Here is a 24,045-nt window from a genome sequence, read left to right as displayed (position 1 = left end):
TGTAAGATATATTTTCATGATTGTCCGTTATACTGAGATCCTTAAGATTTGACATATGCAAATTGTTTTCAGCACTGTCAAAGGAAAACAGTTTTAACATATAGCTTAAAGAACTCAATTGGCTTTATTCATGATTCTACAATCAGGCAACATTCCATAAAATATAGTAAGTATTCCAATGAGCTGAGCAGAGGGGGTTGGTTTTATAGACAGAAAAGGGCTGCCAAAAGGAAAAACAGAACAAAAAATGAATTGGTTATTTAAAAGTTGCTTTTCTTGTAAGGCTACAACAGAAAAACAGAACAACAAAAAATAACTAATTGGTTAACATCAGCTTATTCCAGGTAATTTTTTGTTTTAAGGATTAAAGGCAGAGGGAACTTCACTGAAACGGACCTATTTAGGAAATTTAGCTGCTATCTCTCTCTCTGGATTTCTCAGCAGAAAGTCAGGTAACAACTTGTTTTCAGTCGGGTGACGGAATTTTAGCCTAAGTGACTTCATTTTGATTTTTAGTCTAATCTCCTGTAGCCTAGTACAGGGCTTAGTCTAAAACAATGGCCTCCTGTGATTTTTATTTTAACAGATGCTTTACTTTGCTTTCATACTTACATTATACTCAGATACTACTCCTTTATATACTTCATAGAACTCTTCTACATTAACCCGATCCATGTTGAACTATATTAAAAAATAAAGTAAAACAAAACTGTAAGCCAACTAACAAAAGAAAAACAAGTGAACCACACTTAGTTCTTAATATTTATGATTTCTTGGATATATTTTCTTTACTTTAAAATGTAAACCTATAATAAGTTACTCTTTGAAGAAATGATATTATTAAAGATCAACCCATCGATAATACTGGATAACATTTGTTGAGTACTTACTGTGTCAAGCATGGTTGTAAGTTCTACACATACGTCATCTCATTTAACCTTCACAACAACTCTACCTCAGAGGTAGTATTAATAGTTCCAATTCACAGATGAGACTACTAAGATTCAGAGACATTCTATAACCTCCCTAAACCAATATTCTCTTCAAAGCAGTCTGATCCCATTAATCAGGCTGGTACCTACTACACTATACCTCTCCCTGAATAAAATCTCATTCCTGATAACAAAGAAAAAAAAAAAAAAGGTTTACATGCATTGTTAACTGCTTTATCCATAGATTTATTGACACAAGAAATAAATATCATTAAAGCACAGTATTCCAGACTTTTAAAGGAGGCAGAAAAACAAAAACAAAACCACTTTCTTTTTTTTTTTTGAGACAGAGCCTCAAGTTGTCACCCTGGGTAGAGTGCTGTGACATCACAGCTCACAGCAACCTCCAATTCCTGGGCTCAAGCGAGTCTTCTGCCTCAGCCTCCCAACTAGCTGGGACCACAGGCGCCTGCCACAACGCCCAGCTATTTTTTGGTTTCAGCTATCACTGTTGTTTGGCAGGCCTGGGCTAGATTCGAACTCGCCACCTTAGGTGCATGTGGCTGGTGCCTTAGCCACTTGAGCCGCAGGCACTGAGCCACAAAAACATTTTCCTCCCAAGTCGTCAGAAAAATTCCTATTCAGTCTGATTCATAACACTTTAACAAGTTCTCTGGACTTCATAAAGAATTGTAAAGTTTTGCTTACAACATAAGCCTAGAAGGACTCAGTGTTACCAATGCTGAATTTAAAATTTAGTTAAGTGCCAGGCTCTCAAAAACTAAGACCTTCATTTTTTTCTTTTTTTATTTTTGAGACAAATTCTCACTTTGCTGCCCTTGTTAGAGTGCCATGGTTGTAGTTCACAGCAACCTCAAACTCTTGAGCTCAAGTGATCCTCTTCCCTCAGCCTCCCAAGCAGGTGGGAGTACAGGTGCCCACCACAATGTTTTTAGAGACGGGGTCCAGCTCTAAGACCTTCATTTTTAAAATAAATAGCCTCAGAATTTCTGATTTTATTTTAACCCTTATTCTGCTTCTCTATTATTGCCAAGATTGAAGATCACTGAGAAATTTCTGCCTATACAGAAAATAATTCAATTTGGGAGGATTTATTTTTATAGGCAACATTACTACTATAGGGAAAGAATTCTGTCTGGTTTCAGTGTTTTTTCCCTATATTCACAGAACTTTACTTATGAATGCAACAGAATATCAACAGAGATATAATCTATGAAATACTTAGCAATTTGAGCTGGAAATGATTATTTCATGTAACCTGCGGAATAACCCATTTCAGCAAGTAATAAAGTTCTCATTGCCTAGATGAGAAAACCGTGAATAAGAATATTTGACATTGACCAAGGTCACTGCCTAGCTGATCCTGACTCAGAAACAGATCTTTCTGACTAAAAGTTGCCCATGCTATACTACCATTACTCACCTATAGGTTCAATTAATCATATTTTTATTATTTTTTTCTCATTGAGCACCAACTATAGCCAATCATTGTGCTAGGTTACAGGCCTAGAGTTAAGTCAAGTGTTCAAAACTAACATTTCTACAATTATTATTTTTTAAGTAGGCTTAGGTACCATCTTATGATTTCAATAAAACATTACCAAGCTAACACTTTTAGAAAGTTTTGGCTAATATTTTTTTATAATCTAAGCTAAGATTCTTGAAATATCAATTTTCTCATTAGTCTGTAAGTTTTGCTTGATGACTTTGTAAACTGGTTGATATTTTTAACTTTTTTCTTTTGGCTTATTGGCACAAACTAGGCAGAAACCCAGTTTTTTTGTTTGTTTGTTTTGGTTTGGTTTTTGAGATAGAGTCTCATTATGTTGTCCTCAGAAGAGAGTGCCATGGCATCACAGCTCACAGCAATCTTAAGCTCTTGGGCTCAAGCAATTCTCTGGCCTTAGCCCCCCAAGTAGCTGGAACTATAGGTCCCTGCCACAACAGCTCACTATTTTTTTGTTGTTGTAGTTATCATTGTTGTTTAGCAGGTCTGGGCCAGGTTCGAACCTGCCAGCCCAGGTGTATATGGCCAGTGTCCTAACCATTGAACTACAGGCACCGAGCCAAGAAAGAAACCCAGTTTGTGATGTGACCCCTGATTTGGGTGATCCTAACCTAGCAGTTTCTTTTCAGAAAAAGAGGATATAAATAATATTGGTAAGAAAATTATCAGCTTCATAATGGGTATTTTGGTATTTTACTATCAAAAAAAGCATAATCTTAATAGACTTCAAACATTGTAAAAACCAAATTGCTTATCTGATTCATATAATAATTTGCTACCCAATTTCTTGTCAAATGCCCCAGGGAATACAGCGGAAAGGGATGACTTCTACCAGAGGGGATGCTGTTGTTCAATGAAGGGTTTCCTAGGTATGTATAAGTAAAGCAATTCTGGACAAATATGGGCTCTGGAGGTCCATTGGCACAAGTGCCAACAGAGGTGCTGAAATATCCTAACTTCAAAGAATGTCCTGAGGAAAAGTCCAGAAACCAACCAACCTCTCTGATGTCAGTCAGAGGAGACATCTGAAGTGATTCTCTTCCTTCATTATCTATTTAGGAATCCAGAAGACAGAGAAGTGACTACGTACTTTGATTCTACTTTTCATTTAAAAGAAGACACTTTGGGCCCGGGGCCTGTGGCTCAAGCGGCTAAGGCGCCAGCCACATACACCTAAGGTGGCGGGTTCAAATCCAGCCCAGGCCCACCAAACAATAATCATGGCTGCAACCAAAAAATAGCCGGGCGTTGTGGCGGGCGCCTGTGGTCCCAGCTTCTTGGGAGGCTGAGGCAGGAGACTTGCTTGAGCCCAGGAGTTGGAGGTTGCTTTGAGCAGTGAAGCCATGGCACTCTACCCAGGGGGACAGCTTGAGGCTCTGTCTCAAAAAAAAAAAAAAAAAAAGAAGACACTTTGGGGGGGTCCTTATTTATTTTGTGAAGTTCAAAGAATTGTACGAACTTACTTTATAAGCTTTTTAGGGATATCATTTGAATATTAATTTTCTCAGTGTAAGATTACATTGGTACAGTTATTTCAAAAAACACTTTTGTATTATAAGAATTTTATTCAATTCCGTAAATATATTTTATTTTTAATATGCTGTGTTCATGACTGCATAGAGAACATTCGATATAAAATATATTAAAGCTTATTTTCTTTAAAAAATTTCTGGCTCATTGTGACCTACCATCTGCATAGCTGAGACTTCAAAACCTGCATCTCGGATAGCCATCAGGATCTTCCCTAATAGTCCTGAAAACGAAGAACAAATAGGAGCAAAAAGGTAAGGCCTTTAGTTTCTTAGAAAGGAAAGTTTTCTACATAAAAGCACTTTTCTTATTTTCTATTTGAAGAAAACATATTTTTTGCAAAAGAAACCAAATCCCTAACACTGAGCATTACATTTAATCATTTGATTCCTTCCATAAGTACCTTTAGAATATCAAATAGTCCTGTGGTTTATAGCATAAACCCAAGTAAAGGTGATAAATGAACCTATACAATTGAAAGATTTCTACATTTTAAATGAAGTAATACAATATTATTAACTCTAAGTAGACTCAAGTAAAAATTGAGGATGTATTTTTTATTTCTTAGAATAGCAATTATTACTTAGGAACTTGTTAGAAATACAAATTCATAGGACCAACCTAGACCCACTAAATTACAAATTCAGAGAGTAGAGCTCATAAATTATTGCTTTGACAAGACTTCTAGGTAACTCTGTTACATACTAAGGTTTGAGAACCACAAGAAAAGATAATAGTCAATATTAAAAAAAAAAAGAAGAGGAATTGAAAACAAATATAAAATAGTATACTTAAAACCAATCCCAATTACATTAAGTGTTAGTGGACTAAAAATTCCCATAAAAGCAGCAATTTTAGATACCTTAATAAGAACCAATTATATGCTATATATAAGAAACCAACTTTAAACATAAAGACACAGGTAGAATGAAAGAAAATGGATGGAAAAAAAGATATTCCATGTAAACAATACATAAAAGAAAGTGGGAGTCATTATATTAGTTTCAGATAAAATAGAATTTATAAGAGAATATTTCCAGAGGTAAATGTCTAGTACTTTATAAAGAGAGTACCCTGTACAGAGAGCTGGAGGAGAATAAATATTCTTGGCAAAAGGAGCATTAAGCAAAGGTGCAGAAGTGCAAAACACCATGGTTCTCTTTGAATAAAAGTATTTCCATATCAGTGAATAATAGAGAAAAGAGGAAAAGGACAGGAGAGAAGGTAGGAGAAGTGGTAGGAGCCCTGATAGCCATATACTGAGGTTTAGATTTTATCCTACAGACCACAAGTTCAGTTTTCAAATTTTATAGTGTCATGGAGCCTTTACCTCTTAGAACGTACTAAAGACTCTAAATAACTTTTATTTATATAGGCTATATCTATCAATATTTATAAATTATACATTTAAAATTTAAAAAAATATTAAATATAATAAAAATCCTTTGAATATTAACTTAACCTTTTTGTGGAAAAAAAGGCCAATTTTTTTTTTTAGTGAGAAGAGTGACACTGTTTTACATTTTTGGAATATCTTTAATGTCTGATTTAATGGAAGGCAGCTGGATTCTCACATCTATTTCAGCTTTCAATCTATTACAATACATTGTTTTGGTTGAAGTATTTTTAGCTTGAAAATGGCAGAGTTTTTTCCTTTGAGACACAGTCTCACTCTGTTGTCCAGGCTAGAGAGCTAACCTGATATGGCATCAGTTTAGCTCATAGCAACCTCAAATTCCTGGGCCCAAGCAATCTTCCTGCCTCAGCTTCCCAAGTAGCTTGGGTGCTGTGGGAACCACTACAATGGTTGGTTAATTTTTCTAGTTTTAGTAGAAAATGAAGTCTCATTTTTGCTCAGGCTGGTCTCAAATTCCTGAGCTCAAGAGATCTTCCTGCCCTGATGTCCCAGAGAGAAAGGATTGTAGGCATGAGCCACAGTGCCTGGCCAAAGATGGAATATTTTAATAGCCTTGTAAAATAAGCTTTATTTACGTGACAAATGGTAATTTCTTAAAATGTCATTGCAATGTATAATCTAAAACCTTTATCAATAAACTTTTTTACCCTGTTATATAAAAATCCATTGGTCTATCTGGTATGTACATAGAATGAATCTTTGACCTATGCGTGATTTGTGACACCACACATTGATCATATGGCAGATAGTGGTTCACTGAGTTTCTTGATTTTTCAAATGCTGATTGATATTATTATATTACACATCAAAAAAATTCATATTTATCGATTTCACCACCAATTTCATCAGAATAGCCTTTCATAGGCAAAATGTGAAATTGTAGTTAAATGTGTCTTTATTTACAAAATATTCATTACAAAATTTTACAAAGAGGTGGCCACACATGGAGAATATTTCATAAATACTTTGTAAAATTTTGTAATGAGTATTTTGTAAATAAAGGTACACTGAGCTACAATTTCCCATTTTCCCTATGAATAGTGACTTTAGGGGTGATTTGGGGGACAACTGTATTACACAATGTATTGGGAAGCTGTCAAGCTCAAGGTGGTAAATATATTCTCCAAGATTCTACTTTTTATTTTCATTTGTAATTTATCTTAATTTCTTTGTTTTTCGCAGAGTTCCTATAAATAGTTACAGCTTACATTATGCCTAATAGTGAAAAACTATGCAAGAGGAAACAAGGAAAGAATGTCCATTCTCATTGCTGTTATTCAATATAGTACTAGAAATCCAAGTCAGTACATCAAGGCAAGAAAAAAAGAAAAGCATACAGATCAGCAAGGCAGAACTGCAACTGTCTATATTTGTATATGACATGATTGTCCACATAGAAAATCCCAAATAATCTACAAAAGAATGAGTCTAGAACTAATAACTGATCTCAGCAAAGTTGCAGGATATAAGATGAATGTACAAAAATCAGTTGTTTTTCTAAATATGAACAAATAATACATATCTGAACCCTGAAATTAAAAATACAATTCTATTTATAACTGCTCAAAAAGAAAAAATGTTAGGTGTAAATCTAACAGAACATGTATATGAAAACTACAAAATGCTAGATGAAAGATACAAAGAAATAGAGAGTCGTCGGTTTTGATGATTTGGAAGATTTAATATAGTAAAGATGTCAATTCTCCTAAAACTGATAAATAAGTTTAGCACAATTTCCATCAAAATTCCAGTAATATTTTTTGCACACATAGATAAGATTATTCTACAATTACTTGGAAAGGTAAAGAAACTAAAAAGGCTGATACAGTTTCAAAAATAATAAAATTGGGAATCACTCTATCCAGTATCATGATTTATTTATACAGCTATAGTAGCCAAAAGACCATATAGTATTATCCGTGACAGACGTATAGACAAAGGAACAGAAAACCCCAAAATGAACCCACACAGATATGCCCAACTGATTTTTTACAAAGGTGCCAAAGGAATTCAATAGAGAAAAGATAAACCTTTCAACAAACCCAGTAACATGTAAGTTAGGAAATATATTCTCCACAAGAGTTACTTCCCAGAAGCAAGTCTACCCTATAGAAGGATAACACAAATTTCATGGGAGAAAATTAGCTCTCTCATAGATAGATAGATAGATAGATAGATAGATAGATAGGATGGGCTAGTCACACATTATTTCATGTAATCCTTACAACAGCTCTAATATGAATGAAATGTTTGTGTCCTTCTGAAATTCTTATGTTAAGATACTAACCCCCAATGTGATGGTATCAGGAGGTAGGGCCTTTGGTGGGTGTGATTAGATCATGAGAGTGGAACCCTCATGAACAGGATTAGGACTCTCACTAAAGAAAACACCAAAGAGCTTTTCTACCCCTTGTATCATGCAAAGACACAGAGTGAAAAAGCCATCAATGAGAAATGGGCCCTCGCCATATATAGGGCCAGAGAAATGGGCCCTCGCCAAGTCAAATAGCAATACCTTGACTTGGACTTCCCAGAATGCAGAACTGTGAGAAATATTTGTTGTTTAACACACCCAATCTACACTATCTTGGTTATAACAGCCCAAATGGGCTAAAGCAATCCCTATGTGGAAAGTACTATTATAATCTTCACTTTATAGATGTTTAGCATCTATGCTCAAGGATTAAACAACATATCCTAATAGCAAGAAAGTGATAAAAGTGAATTTTAAACCCACTTCTGCCTGCCTCCAACATTTTATTATGTTATACCATGATAAAATAAATAATGAAAATATGTAATTGGCTTATACATATCATTCAATTGGATACTTTGGGTACATATAAAAGTATTCATATATCCATGTGAGATTATATATATATATATATGTATATACACACACATACACACGAGAAACTTATCTGTTTTGGTCTTGTGGATATATACTATAAAATCCATAACAGAGATGAATATAAAATGTATATCTAGTAAGTTCTGAATTGTTCAGATCATCGTGTAATTTGATTTATTGATTTTTCAGACTTTAAGATTTTCTTCCTTCTTACCAAGTCAATGCTTATCAAATTTGACAGAAAAGAGGAAAAAAATGACAACTTTATTATTAATAATGCTAGAAACCTGCCATATAGAAAGAAAATCATTAAACTTGTTAACAAAGTAGATGGATATAGTTTTCTAAATTATAACAAAATTGGGTTTCATAGCTAATAATCTAATCGTTTCCTTTTGACATAAGTCTTGGTATCATAAATATTTCCTGTGGAAATAACTTATTCTAATGTTACCGTGTTTCCTGGAGGCAGTATTTTTTTCCCCTGAGATCATAATTTCTATACTCTGGGTAACCTGCATACCTGAAAGAAACTTTGCAGACAATGAACCCACTCTTGCACCCTGGAAAATTTTGAAAAACACCTTTAGCACGGATGTTAAACTTACTCCTGCAGCAAGACACAAATGACAAAAAAACCCTACTTATGATAATGAGAGTCCACGAAGAAGACACTTTTGTAAGAAAACAACTTACAAAAGCTGTAGCCAGGATGCATACAAGACAATTCACCATAACCTGGATGCTTTGCTCCACCATCTAGATCAGCGGTTCTCAACCTGTGGGTTGCGACCCCTTTTAACTGTATTAAATGCTTGTGGCATTAGGAAGGTTGAGAACCACTGATCTAGATAATAAATAAGGGTGGTGAGAAATTAAACTGGAGGATTAAAAAATAATAAAATGGCAATAAAGAAACTTATACTTTATTTTGATAAGAACCTGTGAAAGTTTTAATCCTGATATAGCTAAGAGTACATGAGTACTAAAAAGCTGATACAAAAAATAGATGTGTTTTTATTAATATCTGATTTAATCAAATAGAAGAGGTTTGATTCCTTTTAACATAGGTAGGAAAGCTTTCTGTCTCCTGGGTAGCAATATGTTACTAGGCAATACCACTTCACCAAAAATCTTCTGGTAATTTTTAATTGAAAGCCTCAGATTTGTTTGATTACAAATGTCTTTTATAGTTTTCTGCCTTACAATAAGCAAAAATATTATAGAATCACATTAAATAAGTTGCAGACAAAAGTTTGGATTCACCAGACTTGTTAAATTGAGAACTGTTAACAGTAAGGCACTTAAGTCTTAAAGAATCTCAATTAATTTATTAGTTGGTCATAAAATCCATGCTAGTAGTAAGTACGCTTATAAAAGATGGGCTTAATTCATCCAATAGCATTCTGATCCTTCATTTTTAACCACATACCAAGATCTAAAATACAGTTTTCCATACCAATTTCCTAACAAGAATAATTTGTAAGCTCCTTACAAGGCAGTAAAAAGAGCAACCAATATAATAGCTTAATAGATATACCCACAATATGGTGACCTTGTAAATTGAAATCCATAAAAATGTAATTAAGTGAGTAGGAAATAGTAAAGACAGTCTGCATACCAAAATGTGGATGACAGGGAGGATGTGTAAGAACAAAGATCTCTAGGAAGGGGCAAATGCCCCTTATTGTGAAGACAAAGATAGGCTCAGCTTGTAAAGGAAGCTAAAAACAGATTGCTTTGTTAAAATAAGATTAAAAGAAGGACAGTGTTAAGGAAAACAAAATAAAGTTAGATACTGGATAGGCAGGTCAGAAAGTACAAATTGTCAGGTTAGGCAGATAACATCATCAGAAGTCCAAAGCCAGGTTACCATAACAAACAAGTTAACTATACGATTGTGTACCAAAGCTGAGCTTCTATAAAACACAGTATTGCCAAATTGGTAGGACAAGATCCTTCTAAATCTTAAGAATCCAGTCTCCCTATGTGGCAGGCTAGACTACTAAATGCTGAGAGAGCAAGTGGAGTCTTGGAGAATGAGAAGCAATCTTGTACACTCCAGATCCCACACAGCTCCAGGCTGAATGAAGCCACATGAATGACTTCTCCACCAGAGAAGACTCGTCAACTGATAATCCATAGAATTGTGAGAAATAATGCATTGCTGTTTTAAAGAAACTAAGCTTTAGGATGGTTTGTTATAAGGCAATACATAACAGAAATAGTATTGATTCAGGATTTTTTTAAATGTTGCATCATATGATAAAATCTCTGAAACTATTATTACATGTATTTGTAGCTAACATTTTATTGAACACTTACAATGCAAACTGTTCTAAGTACATCACATGTATTAACCTACTTATGAAGTAAATTCTGTCATCTCCTTTTTGCAGATGGAAAAAAATGGAGCATTAACGAGGTCAAGAATGTTTCCAAAGTCACACAATTAGTAAGTGTCATAGAAGTACAATAGTCATTCCACACATTATTCATTACAATCATCCTTGCCACACTGAGCTCTTTGTCAGTCCTCTCTCCAGATGCTCATGTTTCTCCTAATTGGAATAGATGAGTATAGATCTTCTGCATGTATTACACATCAGTAAGTGCTGAAGAGACCCTAAGCTTCCTGATACAGACATCACAGTTGCTAGGTGCGTTGGCTGCCTAGCAACTGATGTTTCATTTTCCTAGCTAGGTGTGAAGAGCACACCCTGACTTCAAAAGATAAAGTGACTTTCCATTGCTCTTGTCATTGACAGAGAACCCATAATCATAAAGGCACATGATTAAGCCTGGAGTGAATCTATTCAATTCTCCTGCTTTCAGACAGTAACAATCAATCAAGCAGTCAAATATTCAAAAAATCAAAACTATCTACCCATCCTCTAAATGTTTCCAAAATGGAGACATCAGATGGGACCAAGTTTATACATTTAAGGGTCTCACTCTGTTGCCTGGGCTAGAGTGCAGTGGCATCATCATAGCTCATTTCAACCTCAAACTCACTCTGGGTTCAAATGATCCTCCTGCCTCAGCATCCTAGTAACTGGGATATAGGCAAGTAGCACCACACCTGGCTAAGTTTTAACTTTTTATTTTGCAAAATCAGGGTCTCCCTAAGTTGCTCAGTAGGGTCTTGAACTCCTGGCCTCAAGCAATCCTCCCACCTCAGCCTCCCCCACACCTGGGCCCCATTAAGGACATCTAGATGTGGAGTTTGAGACACCATAAAATAATGCCAAAACTTAGAATGTATTTTATGTTATATAAATTATGCACCAATAACATTTTGAAAAGGATTAAGAAAAGGAGAATCATATTTCTCACTACAATAACTTAGAAAGTGGGAGATTTCAATGGCTGTTTTAAGCATTCTAAATTTTTGTCTTATTCAGGACAAATCCAGAGAGAGTGAATAAGTTAAATTTTATAAATAAAATTTAGAATTCAGTATTCCTACTAAAATTAAGCATAACCAATTATGCTTAATTATGGCAGAGATTAGCAAACTTTTCTGTAAAGGGTCAGACAGTTAATATTTCAGACACGCAGGCCATACAGTATCTGTTGCACCTATTCAATTCTGCTATTGTGGCATAAAAACAGTGCTAGATAATACATAAAATGAATGAGTAAAGGTGTGTTTCAATAAAACTTTGTTTACAAAACCAAGCAGGTGGTGTGATTTGGCCCAAGTGCTTATTCTTGATCCATAGCTTTCAAACCAGCAAACGAACAAAGGGGAAGGAGTACAACAAAGAAAACTATCCATCCATCAGAAAGCTGAAAAGAGCTAGGAGCAGTAGCTCACACCTGTAATACTCGCACTCTGGGAGGCTGAGGCAGGTGGATTGCTTGAGCTCAGGAGTTTAAGACGAACCTGAGCAAGAGTGAGACCCCACCTCTAAAACTAGTCCGGTGTTGTGGTGAGAGCCTGTAGTCCCAGCTACTAGGGAGGCTGAGCCAAGAGAATCACATGAGCCCAAGAGTTTGAGGTTGCTGTGAAGCAGGGGTCCTCAAACTTTTTAAACAGGGGGCCAGTACGTTGTCCCTCAGACCACTGGAGGGCCGGACTGTGAGCCCTGGGACGAGTCGGCTACTAAGCAGGACAGGCAGTGGCAGCAAAAACACCTGGCAGGCTGGATAAATGTCCTAGGCAGGCTGCATGTGGCCCGTGGGCCGTAGTTTGAGGACCCCTGCGTGAAGTTTGAGGTTGCTGTGAGCTGTGACACCACAGCACTCTACCCAGGGCAATAGAGTGAGACCAAAAAAAAAAAAAAGAAAGAAAAAACTAGGAGAAGTAAAAAAAAACTTTAAGATGAAATAGATCAGCAATTACAATAAATATCAATAATCTAAATTGAACTATTACAAAATTACTAGATTGGATAGAAAAGTAATTTTCTAAAAAGAAACTAAAGAAAAATCAGTCATAGGGGATACAAGACTAGAAACAAAAAGCTAAAAAATTTTGCAAAAAGATACACCACACTTCAAGGAAGACAACAAAAATTGTGGGAATAAAGCATTTATAAAATACGACATAATGAGCAAAAAGAAATAATCACACAGTACAGCAAAGACTCTGACTATACAAAATGAAAGTTAAAATTAAAGGAAAAATTCCCATAGCATGATAAATAATTTTAAAAAGGGAGAACTTAACTCAGATTTTTCTAGAAGCTGATACACTAAGCACACAAAAAAGCAGTAAGGCTAAAGATATGAATAATCTACTTGAAAAACTGAGGGCACTGCAACAATTCTTTTTTTATTTCATCATGTAGTATATAACAAAGATGATCAACAAATTTCAAAAATGTCATCCTAGAAACGACATTCTCAGACAATGTACAGTCTCAAAAAGGGATCTGTAAGTAATACATGGGCTAAAAAAAAATTACAATGGAAAGTACAAAATATTTAGAAAAGTATGATAATCAGACAGATACTATTCCTACAATCAGTTTGCATCTGGTGGGAGAGACAAGGATCTTAGTTCAAAATCAATATACAATGTATAATTTTATGTATATTCCTATGTAATAGCAAACTGTGCTGAGCGCTATGCAGAAAAAGTACAAATGCATAGAGAGAACATGTCACTGGAAACCTACCATACTCTGAGGGGTGTTAGGTTAGGGAAATGAGGAAATGAAATTTTAAGGGTGGGGAGAAAAGGAAGAAGATGCACATTCCAGGCAAAGGAAAGAGTGACTAAAAAGGATCTAAGGACAGAAAGACAGGGATGTTTAGGCAATGGAAATGTCGACAGTGGCACTAGTGTGCATAAGCAAGAGAGACAATATAAAACAAGTCAAAATAAATTATAGGAAAAGTACATTCTTGTAGATACAAAAATTGAAGAAAACAGACTACATTTAGTCAAGTTAAATATCTTTTAAAATATAAAAAGTATTATTCCAGCTCAGTGCCTGTGGCTCAAGTGGCTAAGGCACCAGCCACATACACCTAAGGTAGTGGGTTCAAATCCAGCCCAGGCCCGCCAAACAACAATGATGGCTGCAACTGAAAAATAGCCAGGTGCCTGTGGTCCCAGCTACTTGGGAGGCTGAGGCAGGAGACTTGCTTGAGCCCAGGAGTTGGAGGTTGCTGTGAGCTATGATACCACAGCACTCTACCCTGGGAGACAGCTTGAGGCTCTGTTTCAAAAAAAATAAATAAATAAAAAGTATTATTCCCACTTAACTAGAGAAGTTTTAGGGAGGTATTCTAAGCATAATTCTCAAGAACCTGCTCATTATTCATCTCCTAACTGCTCTTATCTTGGCCGGCCAGTAGTAATTTTTCTAAATTTTATCATAAGCTATGAATATTTTTACCAATTAAGATGTTAAGTATTAATCACTCTTCATATCAATTATTATATAACCACTACTAGTTAATGTTTTGATGAAATATTAGTATTCATGGAATAATGCAAATAATCCCAGCTATGGAATCAAATAGCTCTGGATGTTGGATGTGACCTATCCCTTCTAATTCTTAGATTCTAAATTCGTAAATGGGATTAATAATAAAACCTGATCATGGGCTTTATAGGGTCTAAGTGATAATCCACGTACAGGCAGAATTTTATAATAGAATGAAGACAATTTTGGAACAAATCCCAACCGCATTATATAAGAGCTGTGTGAAAAATAAAAAATAAATAAATAAATAAATAATAATTAAATATAAATTTAAAAATGAGCTGTGTGACTTAGAGCAACCTAGATTTTCTCCTCTGTGATATGGGTTACAAATAATACTTAACCTTCACAGTCTTCAGAATAATTAGCATAAAGTATTAACAATGCATAAATATGAACGATGGTTAGTAATAAAAATAAAACTGTGTTTGTTCATTTATACCTGGGAAAAGCTCCTTCTAATAATCTCATTGATAAGATTTGGGATGCCTTCTCTGAGGCTTTCTACCTTCACTCAAGTCATTGCAATTAATTGATAATTCTAGGAATTCTTATATTCCTCTAAAGATTACTAGATGTTGAAACATAGTAGCAAACAAAATTTCATTATATGTAAATGAATTTCATTTTAAGCTTAATACACACCTATCTCTTCAGAACCATTATCCTTCCTGAAAGTTAGCATTCTTTGGTAGGGACTAACAGAACTCTTGAGATGCCTTCTAAATTAATAAACCATTATTTAAAGTTCTCATAATTTAAAAATTTCTAAGATATTTTTATTGTTTTATTTATAGAAACTGCTTTATGTTTCTAAAATGCAGGGTAAGCCCCATGCATTCAAAGACATGGTACTATATGTAGCTCAATGTATTTGTGCATCTGTAATGAATACATCTGTTTACTCTTCAAATAGAACATAAAGCCACAGAACTCCAAAATGGTGTTCTAAGCAAAACTGGACCCACTTCAGGAATTTCTGCTGAAACTGAGTTATATTTACAGTGTTTAAATCCAATTCTATTTACACACAAAAATTTCAGGCCTCTTTTATAGTAACCCAGAAGCTGAATTGCATGAAGAAAATCTAATACAAAAGAACTGAGAACTTAACCAATTCAATTTGCCCAAATTCAGGAGGTGGTATGAGATGGAATGAGACTATTAGGCCTATTTAGTATCAGAACCACCATTAGAGTGAATATTAAAACTCTGAAAGAGGCTCTGAGGAAGAATAACTCAGTTTTTAAAAGTGAGGAGCTTGATAAGAAAGACTATGCGGTTATCAGTCCTGTTTCAATTAGCCTATCAGCCAATTCTGATGTTAAATTGGTCAATATGAGTGTCAGTTCCTGGTGAGCCATGGGACAGTCCTGAAGCCTTGCAGCCTGGAGTTACTGCTGGTTTCTGCCTGAGGTCCCAGCACGCTGCGACCTGAGTTCACACCTAGTAAGTCACAGACTCCATAGGCACAGTCCCATCACTGTGCCTAAGATGGCACAGAGAATTACCCTGTGTATTTTTCTTTTTGTTTCAGAGACAGAGTTTCACTTTGTCCCTCTCAGTAGAGTGCTGTGATATCACAGCTCACAGCAACCTGCAGCTCTCCGGCTTAGGTGTTCTCCTGCCTCAGCCTCCCAAGTAGCTGGGACTACAGGCCCCAACCACAATGCCTGGCTATTTTTTTGTTGCAGTTTGGCTGGGGCCGGGTTTGAACCTACCACCCTCGGTATATGGGGCCGGCGCCCTGCTCACTGAGCCACAGGTGCCACCCTTTTTTAATTTTTTTCTTTTAGACAAAGTCTCACTCTGTCACCCGGGGTAGTGTCATGGAGTCATAGCTTACAGCAAACTCCTAGGCTTAAGCGATCCTCTTCCCTCAGTCTCCTGAGTGGCTGGGATTTCAGGCCACTGTGCATGGCTAATTTTCCTATTTTTAGTAAAGACAAGGTCTCAATCTTGCTCAGGCTGGTCTCCAACACCTGAACTCAGGTAATCCACCCTGACAGCCTCCCAGGGTGCTTGGATTAAAGGTGTAAACCACAGGGCCCAGCTCATAAACTTTTTTTTTTTTTTTTTGCAGCGGGGGGCTGGGTTTGAACCGGCCACCTCCAGTATATGGGGCTGGTGCCCTACTCTTTTGAGCCACAGGTGCCACCCAGCTCCTAAACCTTTTTATTAATATTATTATTATTATTTTGTAGAGACAGAGTCTCACTTTATTGCCCTCGGTAGAGTGCTGTGGCATCACACAGCTTACAGCAACCTCCAACTCTGGGGCTTAGGCGATTCTCTTGCCTCAGCCTCCCAAGTAGCTGGGACTACAGGTGCCCGGCTGTTCTCTGTTTTTTTTTTAAAGACAGTCTCATTTTGTCACCCTTGGTAGAGTGCTGTGGCGTTACAGCTCATAGCAACCTCTAACTCCTGGGCTTAGGCGATTCTCTTGTCTTGATTCTCTTGCTGGGACTATTTTTTGTTTGCAGTTTGGCTGGGGCCGGCGCCCTGCCCACTGAGCCACAGGCTCTGCCCACGCCCAGCTGTTTTTTTGTTGCAGTTTGGCCAGGCCTGTGTTCAAACCAGCCACTCTCCGGTATATCGGGCTGGCACCCTACTGAGCCACAGGCGCTGCCCTGATAAACCTTTTCAAATTCTGGAACATCTTGATAATCTTAATGTAGCCAAAGACTGCCCAATAACAATATCTTTAGGTTTTTTTCTTTCTTGTTTTTATTTTTCTGAAACAGAGTATCACTCTGTCACCTTGGGTATGGGTAGAGAGCTGTGACATTATAGTTCACAGCAACCTCCAACTCACAGACTCAAGCAGTCCTCTTGCCTCAGCCTCCCAGGTAGCTGGGACTACAGGTGCCATGAAAATGCCTAGCTAGTTTTTCTACTTAGGAAAGTCTGGGTCTCACTCCTTCTCCAGCCGATCTTGAATGCCTGAGTTCAAGCAATTCACCCACCTGACCCTCCCAGAGGATTAAGATTACAGGTGTGAGCCACCACACCTGGTATTCATTCAGATTTTGGTTTTGTCCCGTGTTAGAAACATTTAAACCATCCCTGCCCCTGTGTTGCACTCAGGACTGTGAGGGCCACATACTGTGAAACCCCATCAGTGTTTCTGCAGCTCAGGAAGGAAGGACTTCTTAACTTCAGCCTACCCCCTAATTTTTTCAGTTTCATGGTGAGATTTCTGATTCAATCTGGAGTCAGTCAAAAACTCAATCAGAATTACCTGGGTGGAGCCTCAGGAATCTAATCAGATGCCCCGCTCTGATTGGAAGTTGGTAGTTAAAAAGGGGAGGTATGATTAGAAAGGTCTCAGTGTCAGCTCCTGGTGAGCCACAGGACAGTCCTGAAGCCTTGCAGCCTGGAGTTACTGCTGATTTCTGCCTGAGGTCCCAGTGCCCTGAGACCTGAGTCCACACCTGATTTACCAAGATAAGCCACCACCAGGGTGCACCAAGACTCTTGGACCTGGCTGTGCAAAGCATGGTGAGTAATGAAGTCTTGGCCATATCTGCTCTGGAGGAGCTGCCCAGGGAGCTCTTCCCACCGCTGTTCGTGGAGGCCTTCACCAGGAGATGCAGCAGAGTCTGACAGCGATGGTGCAGGCCTGGCCCTTCCTGCGCCTCCCTCTGGGGGTCCCTGATAACACGTGACCTGGAGGTGTTAAAAGCTGTGCTGGACAGGCTGGATGCGCTCCTTGCCCAGAAGGTTCCGCCCAGGAGGTGGAACCTTCAAGTGCTGGATTTGCAGGATATCAAGGGAAACTTCTGGACAGTATGGTGTGGAGACCCAGAGTGCTCCTCAGAAGCCACAGAGCAGAGACCAACAGCAAAGGACTGCAGGGATGCGAAGGCTACGGCCCATCATGGTGTCCATAGAATTGACCTTGACAGAAAGCACCCTGGATCAGTGGCTTATCTATCTCCTTTGGTGGGTTAGGAAGAAAAAAGATGCTTTCCACCTGTGCTGTAGGAAGCTGCTGATAGAGGAGATGATGGGCCAGAATATGAGGAAGGTGCTGGAAATGGTGGACCTGGACTGTATCCAGGAGGTGAAACTAGACTGTGGCTCTGACCTGTCCACCACCATGGGCTTTGCTCCTTATCTGGGCCAGATGAGTAGTCGCAGCAAACTGGATCTCTTAAACAGCTATGAACTTGGCAACAATTCCCCAAATCAGAACGAGATTATCTCCCAGGTCACCTCTCAGCTCCTAAAGTTAAACAACCTCCGGAAGCTTCATATGTATCTTTGCTTCCTGAGACACAGTCTTCAGTAGGTGCTTGGGTGCTTTGAAGCCCCTTTGGAAACCCTCTTCCTTAATTACTGTAACCTATCTGCATCAGACTGGGAGAACCTGTCCTCTTGGCCGAGCATGAGTCAGCTAAAGGAGTTACATCTGGAAGACATTGCATTGACCCATTTCAGTCCCGAGCCCCTTAAACTTTTCCTAGAGAATGTTGCAGGCACAGGCCAGTCCTTGGTTCTAGAGGACTGTGGGATGGTAGACTCCCAACTCAATGTCATCATGCCTGCCCTGAGCTGCTGCTGCCAGCTCACAACCCGTGGGAACTTCTTCTCCTGGGCCACCCTGGAGCACCTGCTGCACCACACTGCCAGGCTGAGCAAGTTAAGCCTGGAGGTCTACTCTGCCCCTCTGGAGAGTTATGATGCCCAGGAAAGTTCTGGATTCCAGGAAGTATTACCAATTTCAGGCTGAGCTGACAGAGATACTGAGGGGCATAAGGAAGCCCAAGAAGATTGCGTTCAGTCCCACCCCCAGCCCTTACTATGTCAACACTGAAGATGATCCTGTGGTCTAGATCCCAGTGGGTGCTGGCATTGACCCCTGGCCTGGTGGAGTGGATATATCAAAGGCTTTCTTCTGTGACCTTGCAAACTGAAGGACCTGGGTGCATCATAACCAGAGCATCCACCAATTCTCTCAGACACCTGCTGTGTGCATGGAAAAAGGAAAGGTGATACAGCAGATGGTAGGACTGGAGGTGAATGATGACTTGGGGACGTGATGGGACTATCAGGGACATGCATCCTATATTGTCAGACATAGGGGAAACCGAATTTCTAAAGTGTGACACATCTTTGAGAAATGAAACAGTTAACTCTGCATGGATAGTTGTTAAGAGTATTTCATGGGCTGGTGAAAAGAATGTGTATTCAGTTTTGTTAGGATGAATTGTTCTGTAAATGTTTGTCAAAGCCAATTGTTAAATGGTTAAGTTTAAGTGTAAAATTTCTTTGCTTAGCTTCTTATTGGAGGATCTATCCAACACTGTCAAAGGAGTGTTAAAATCTCCGACTATTATGGTGCTGGAGGAAATCAAGTTGCTCATGTCTATTAGAGTCTCTCTTATAAATTGAGGCACGTTTTGGTTGGGTGCATAAATGTTAATAATTGAAATCTCATCAGGTTGAATGTTACCCTTAACAAATATGAAGGGACCATCCTTATCTTTCCTTACTTGTGTTGGTTTAAAGCCTATTGTACTTGCAAATAAAATTGCAATGCCTGCTTTTTTCTGATTTCAAAAAAAAAAAAATTGGTTAATATTAAATTACTTGTATCCTAGTTAAATACAGACCACCCCAAAATATCTCTAAATGTCTTCTAAAATTTTTAAAATTGCTTTGTAATTTTCTCCATGAAAATAGAATTTTTTACAACCAAAACATAACATTGAGATACAGAATATAATTTTCTTTTGTAAGAATTTTCTAAACAGTTTCAAAGAATGATAGAATCTCAGTTTTAAAAAGCTCAGATCAAATTTTTCAAACATCTTGCCTCATTTCACTGAAGAAACTAAATTTTAGAAATATGTTATCAACAATGCAATAAAAGTGTTTAATGCATGCATCTATTATGAGAAAGAAAAATCTCTAACAAAGCTTTAGCTTTTTTTTTTTTTTTTTTTTTGCAGTTTTTGGCCAGGGCTATAGTTTTCTAAGAAGTAAAATCACCAGTCAATATAGATTAACCATAGGACAATGAACTAGGGCCATCTACATACACATGACTACTATTTGTGTCAAGCTTAAATCCATCAATTCCAACAATAGACTATTCAAACTGCCTCCTTTCACCGTAGTCCCTCAATTGGGCAAACAATTCATTTATCAAACAAGTGTGTATTTACAAGACTTGGTTAAGGTCCTTAGCTGACTGTTTCCACTAACCCTAAACTATTATCCTGAACTTTGCCCAATCTCAGGTCACTGCACTGAAAGATATCTTAAACCTCTCAAGGTTAGACTCTGAACTCTACAATATCTGCTCATAACCTTTACCTTATGAAGTCTGCAAAGACTCCATCCATCAAGGTTGTGCTCTCCCTTATGGTATTAAGCAATAAACTTAAGTTCTGTTTTATCAACAGGCTATTCTGGCCTTCTGTTGTGAAGTCAACACTCAACAGAAGGCAGAACCCCATTCCATTTTAAATGCTTTCTTATCAGCACTCCTTTAAAATACACCTTCTTGTATGCCTTTACTAGACTATAGGTAAAATTAAATATACCAGGAGATTAGACCATTATAGAAAAGATAAATATAAACCAGCAATTGAAGGGGCTAAATGAATCTCACACTAAATTCCATATGAGACTTAAAACTATACTTCATTATAGCCATAGTTAAATCTGAACTGGGTTAATTATATACTTCAAAATGGTCTTAAAGTGTCCCAGAAATCCAGATGTAGAAAGAAAAGAAAAACAAAACAAAAAAACCCCTTTGCAATGCCAAAATTTATTCTGGCACCTGAGCAGATTTTCTACAAATTTATTTTTCCATAAATTTATGTACTCTAATGTTACATATCAAATTTGAATATATGAATACAGTTAATCTTTAAAGAATAGCCTACTAAAAGCTATTTAAAAATGATTTAATCCTGTATAAATATAAAAATTATATATTATAAAATTGGTCATTTTGACATCACAATTTACTTACACACATTACCAACTTTACTAGATTTTAGCTATATTTGTCCAATTTTTAAAGTATAGAATGAATATTTATTCTAATTCTGCCTTATTTTAGTTCAGTTTCTTTCCATGCATCACATTTTTCCTTAGAAAAGATTAAACCAGATAAAAATCTAATTGAACAAAACATAATAAGGAATCAAAGATCAACTTTTTAAAAAGCCGATGCCTTTTACACAAGAATTTACTTCATCATATTCAAATATGAGACCATTATGTGTTTGTATACATGTATGTGTAATTATATGTGTGCACATATATGTATGTGTGTGTGTATAAGTTGAATATCTCTTATTCAAAATGCTCAGGACCAGAAGTGTTTTGGACTTCAGATTCTTTTGGATTTTGAATTATTTGCATATATATACCAGTTGAGCATCCCTAATCCAAAAATCTAAAACCCAAGATGTTCCAACATCTGCCTTTAAGCATACTGTGGGTGCTTAGAAAGTTTTGGATGTTAGATTTTCAGATGAGAGATACCCAACATGCATACACATATCTCCCCAGGTAAGAAAAATGCATGCAACATAAGATTTCAACTTTTTTTCATAGTTTTCAACACCAGCCATCTCAACTATTACTGTCACTTCTCATAGAAGTTCTACTAACAATGTGACATTTTTGTGGTTACTGCTACTGATGACAGCAATAGAGGAAATAACATGGAGTTTAAAAAAAAAAAACAGACTTTACATCCTGAATTCTTTATTCTTACTTAGGGGAAATAATCTCACAAAGCCTTAGTGTGCCTTATCTGAAAAAGGAAGATAAATCAATCTACTTGACACACCTGCTGTGAAAATTCAAGAGAACTGACATATAGGGTACCAGTCTGCTATCTGCCATATAAGGATGTCTATAAAGTTCATGTGCAAATTTAAATGGTACACTATTTTAAATTGCACACGAACTTTATGGACATTCTGTATACACTACATCCTCCATAAATGTTTGTTACCCATTGCGCATATTAGTTCCCTATAATTACGGGCCTAAGGATCTACAAGATATTATAGTACTTCCTAAATAGCTAAAGAAATATTAATTATGCAGCAAAATCTTTAAGGTTTATATTCTTTCAACCAATAATTCTACTTCTGGGAAAGTAGACAGAGGAAATGATTAGAGATAATCAGCAAATATTTATGTACAAAGATATTTTTCAAAGCTTTTTTTTTTTTTTTGGCCAGGGCTGGGTTTGAACCCATCACCTCTGGCATATGGGACTGGTGTCCTACTCCTTTGAGCCACAGGCGCCACCCTCAAAGCTTATTTTTCATATCAAAAAACTGGAACCAACCTAAGTATCCAAATGCTATGCTTTATCTATATGGTTGCTATTAAATAAACTATTAAAATATTCATAAAGGCTTAAAGGCAGCCAAAAATGCTCACAAAACTTAAAACAGCCTACAGACCTCTACCTGACCATGTCATCAATTACATTCATGTGTATCAATGTACACACACATATACAAATGCAGAAGAAAACTATTTGAAGGAAATGTTTCAAAATATTAACAATGACTATCTTTAGACAAAGGAAAAACATAAATTTTTATTGTTTTATTTTTCATGTTTTATTTTATTTACCCATTTTCTACTCTATACGAGAATCAACTTGATGCCCAGAAAACATAAAATTAAAATTCCATTCAATTCTGTATGTTACTGAGTACGTTCTAATGTTTTAATTATATTCCATCTAACTTCCAAAAAGATTTGAAATAGTTGGCAAAAATACCTACAACGGACTAAAATAAAGAGATGAAGAAATGGGGACATTCATAAAAATAAGGAAAAACTTGCAAGATCTCAATGCACATAATGCACATGCATAGGTATACATGCATACATGTTTATACGTACTCATCTGTAGACACCAGTATGTCAGACAAAGAACTATTACACATACTGAGATCTTCAGAAAATTCCCCCACATTCTCACAAAGGGTATATTGCAGGTGTAGTAAACATTGTTTTAAACTGTACATTGGGAATGCTATCTAGGTGAAATAAATAAATCACAGTTATGTGATTAGAAACACAGGAGGCAGATTAAAAGTTAAGGAATCAAAGCCTGTTGTAGGATAAGTGGCTTGAGCATGATAAGCAACCCAAGAAACACTTTCTAGAAATGCACAAAGATAGAGAAAGATAAATGAGGTTTAGGTGATTTTCCCATATATTTTGCCACTTTATTCATGTGGCTTCGAAGAAAAAAATCAATTAGAATACTAAATGTGTACTTTAATTTCTACATGTGAAGTACATCAAGGAAATAAACATCAGCAAAAATAAACTATCCTGTTAACAAAATCTATCAGCTATACTGTATTCAGCACATCACTTACCTTCACTGACAGCATGGGGCTTAACAATGCAGCAAGTACAGTTGGTAAATTTAGCAGTATTTGCTGGCCCACAACCGCCGCTCGAAGGAAAAAAGAACTCAATTTCCTAAAGACAAAGAGAAATGACTTTGACATACACGATCTCTTCTCTTGAACTCAAAAGATGTTTCTGTGAAAGGGGAAGAACTATGCAATTACTTTTGAAGTTTCACCTTTTGTTTCAAATTTTCTAAAAATGAGTTTTACAAAGACTGATTTACTGAACTCTGTTTCAAGACTTAGAAGAGCGTGCAAAGAAGTGTTAATTGAAGTAATGGGAGTATGTTATTTTGTCCCAGGATTATAACTGACAAGGTCTTCACAAATTTTGACTATTGGAAGTAACCAGCACCAAAGCTATTTTCCTCAATTAGCTCATGAGACACAGATCTAATTTTAAATTTTTCCTTTAAAAAGTAGAAT

At 36.8% G+C, this 24,045-nt stretch overlaps 1 protein-coding gene across 2 annotated transcripts in view; it reads right to left on the bottom strand.

Annotated features, from left to right (window-relative positions):
- Positions 1–24,045, bottom strand: part of NME7 (NME/NM23 family member 7) — a 157,125-nt gene that overhangs the window by 73,149 nt on the left and 59,931 nt on the right. For both annotated transcript variants that reach the window (XM_003785720.2, XM_003785721.2), the window contains exons 7-9: positions 23,584–23,689; positions 4,149–4,213; positions 613–681 (exon numbers count right to left, since the gene is read on the bottom strand). In XM_003785720.2, the coding sequence (XP_003785768.1) occupies positions 613–681; positions 4,149–4,213; positions 23,584–23,689 (240 nt within the window). The remainder of the gene's footprint in view (positions 1–612; positions 682–4,148; positions 4,214–23,583; positions 23,690–24,045) is intronic.

The sequence above is a fragment of the Otolemur garnettii genome, unplaced genomic scaffold, assembly GCF_000181295.1.
Source record: "Otolemur garnettii isolate 467f Iridium unplaced genomic scaffold, OtoGar3 scaffold00016, whole genome shotgun sequence".
NCBI classification, from domain to species: domain Eukaryota; kingdom Metazoa; phylum Chordata; class Mammalia; order Primates; family Galagidae; genus Otolemur; species Otolemur garnettii.
This window is presented reverse-complemented; position numbering and strand designations above follow the sequence as displayed.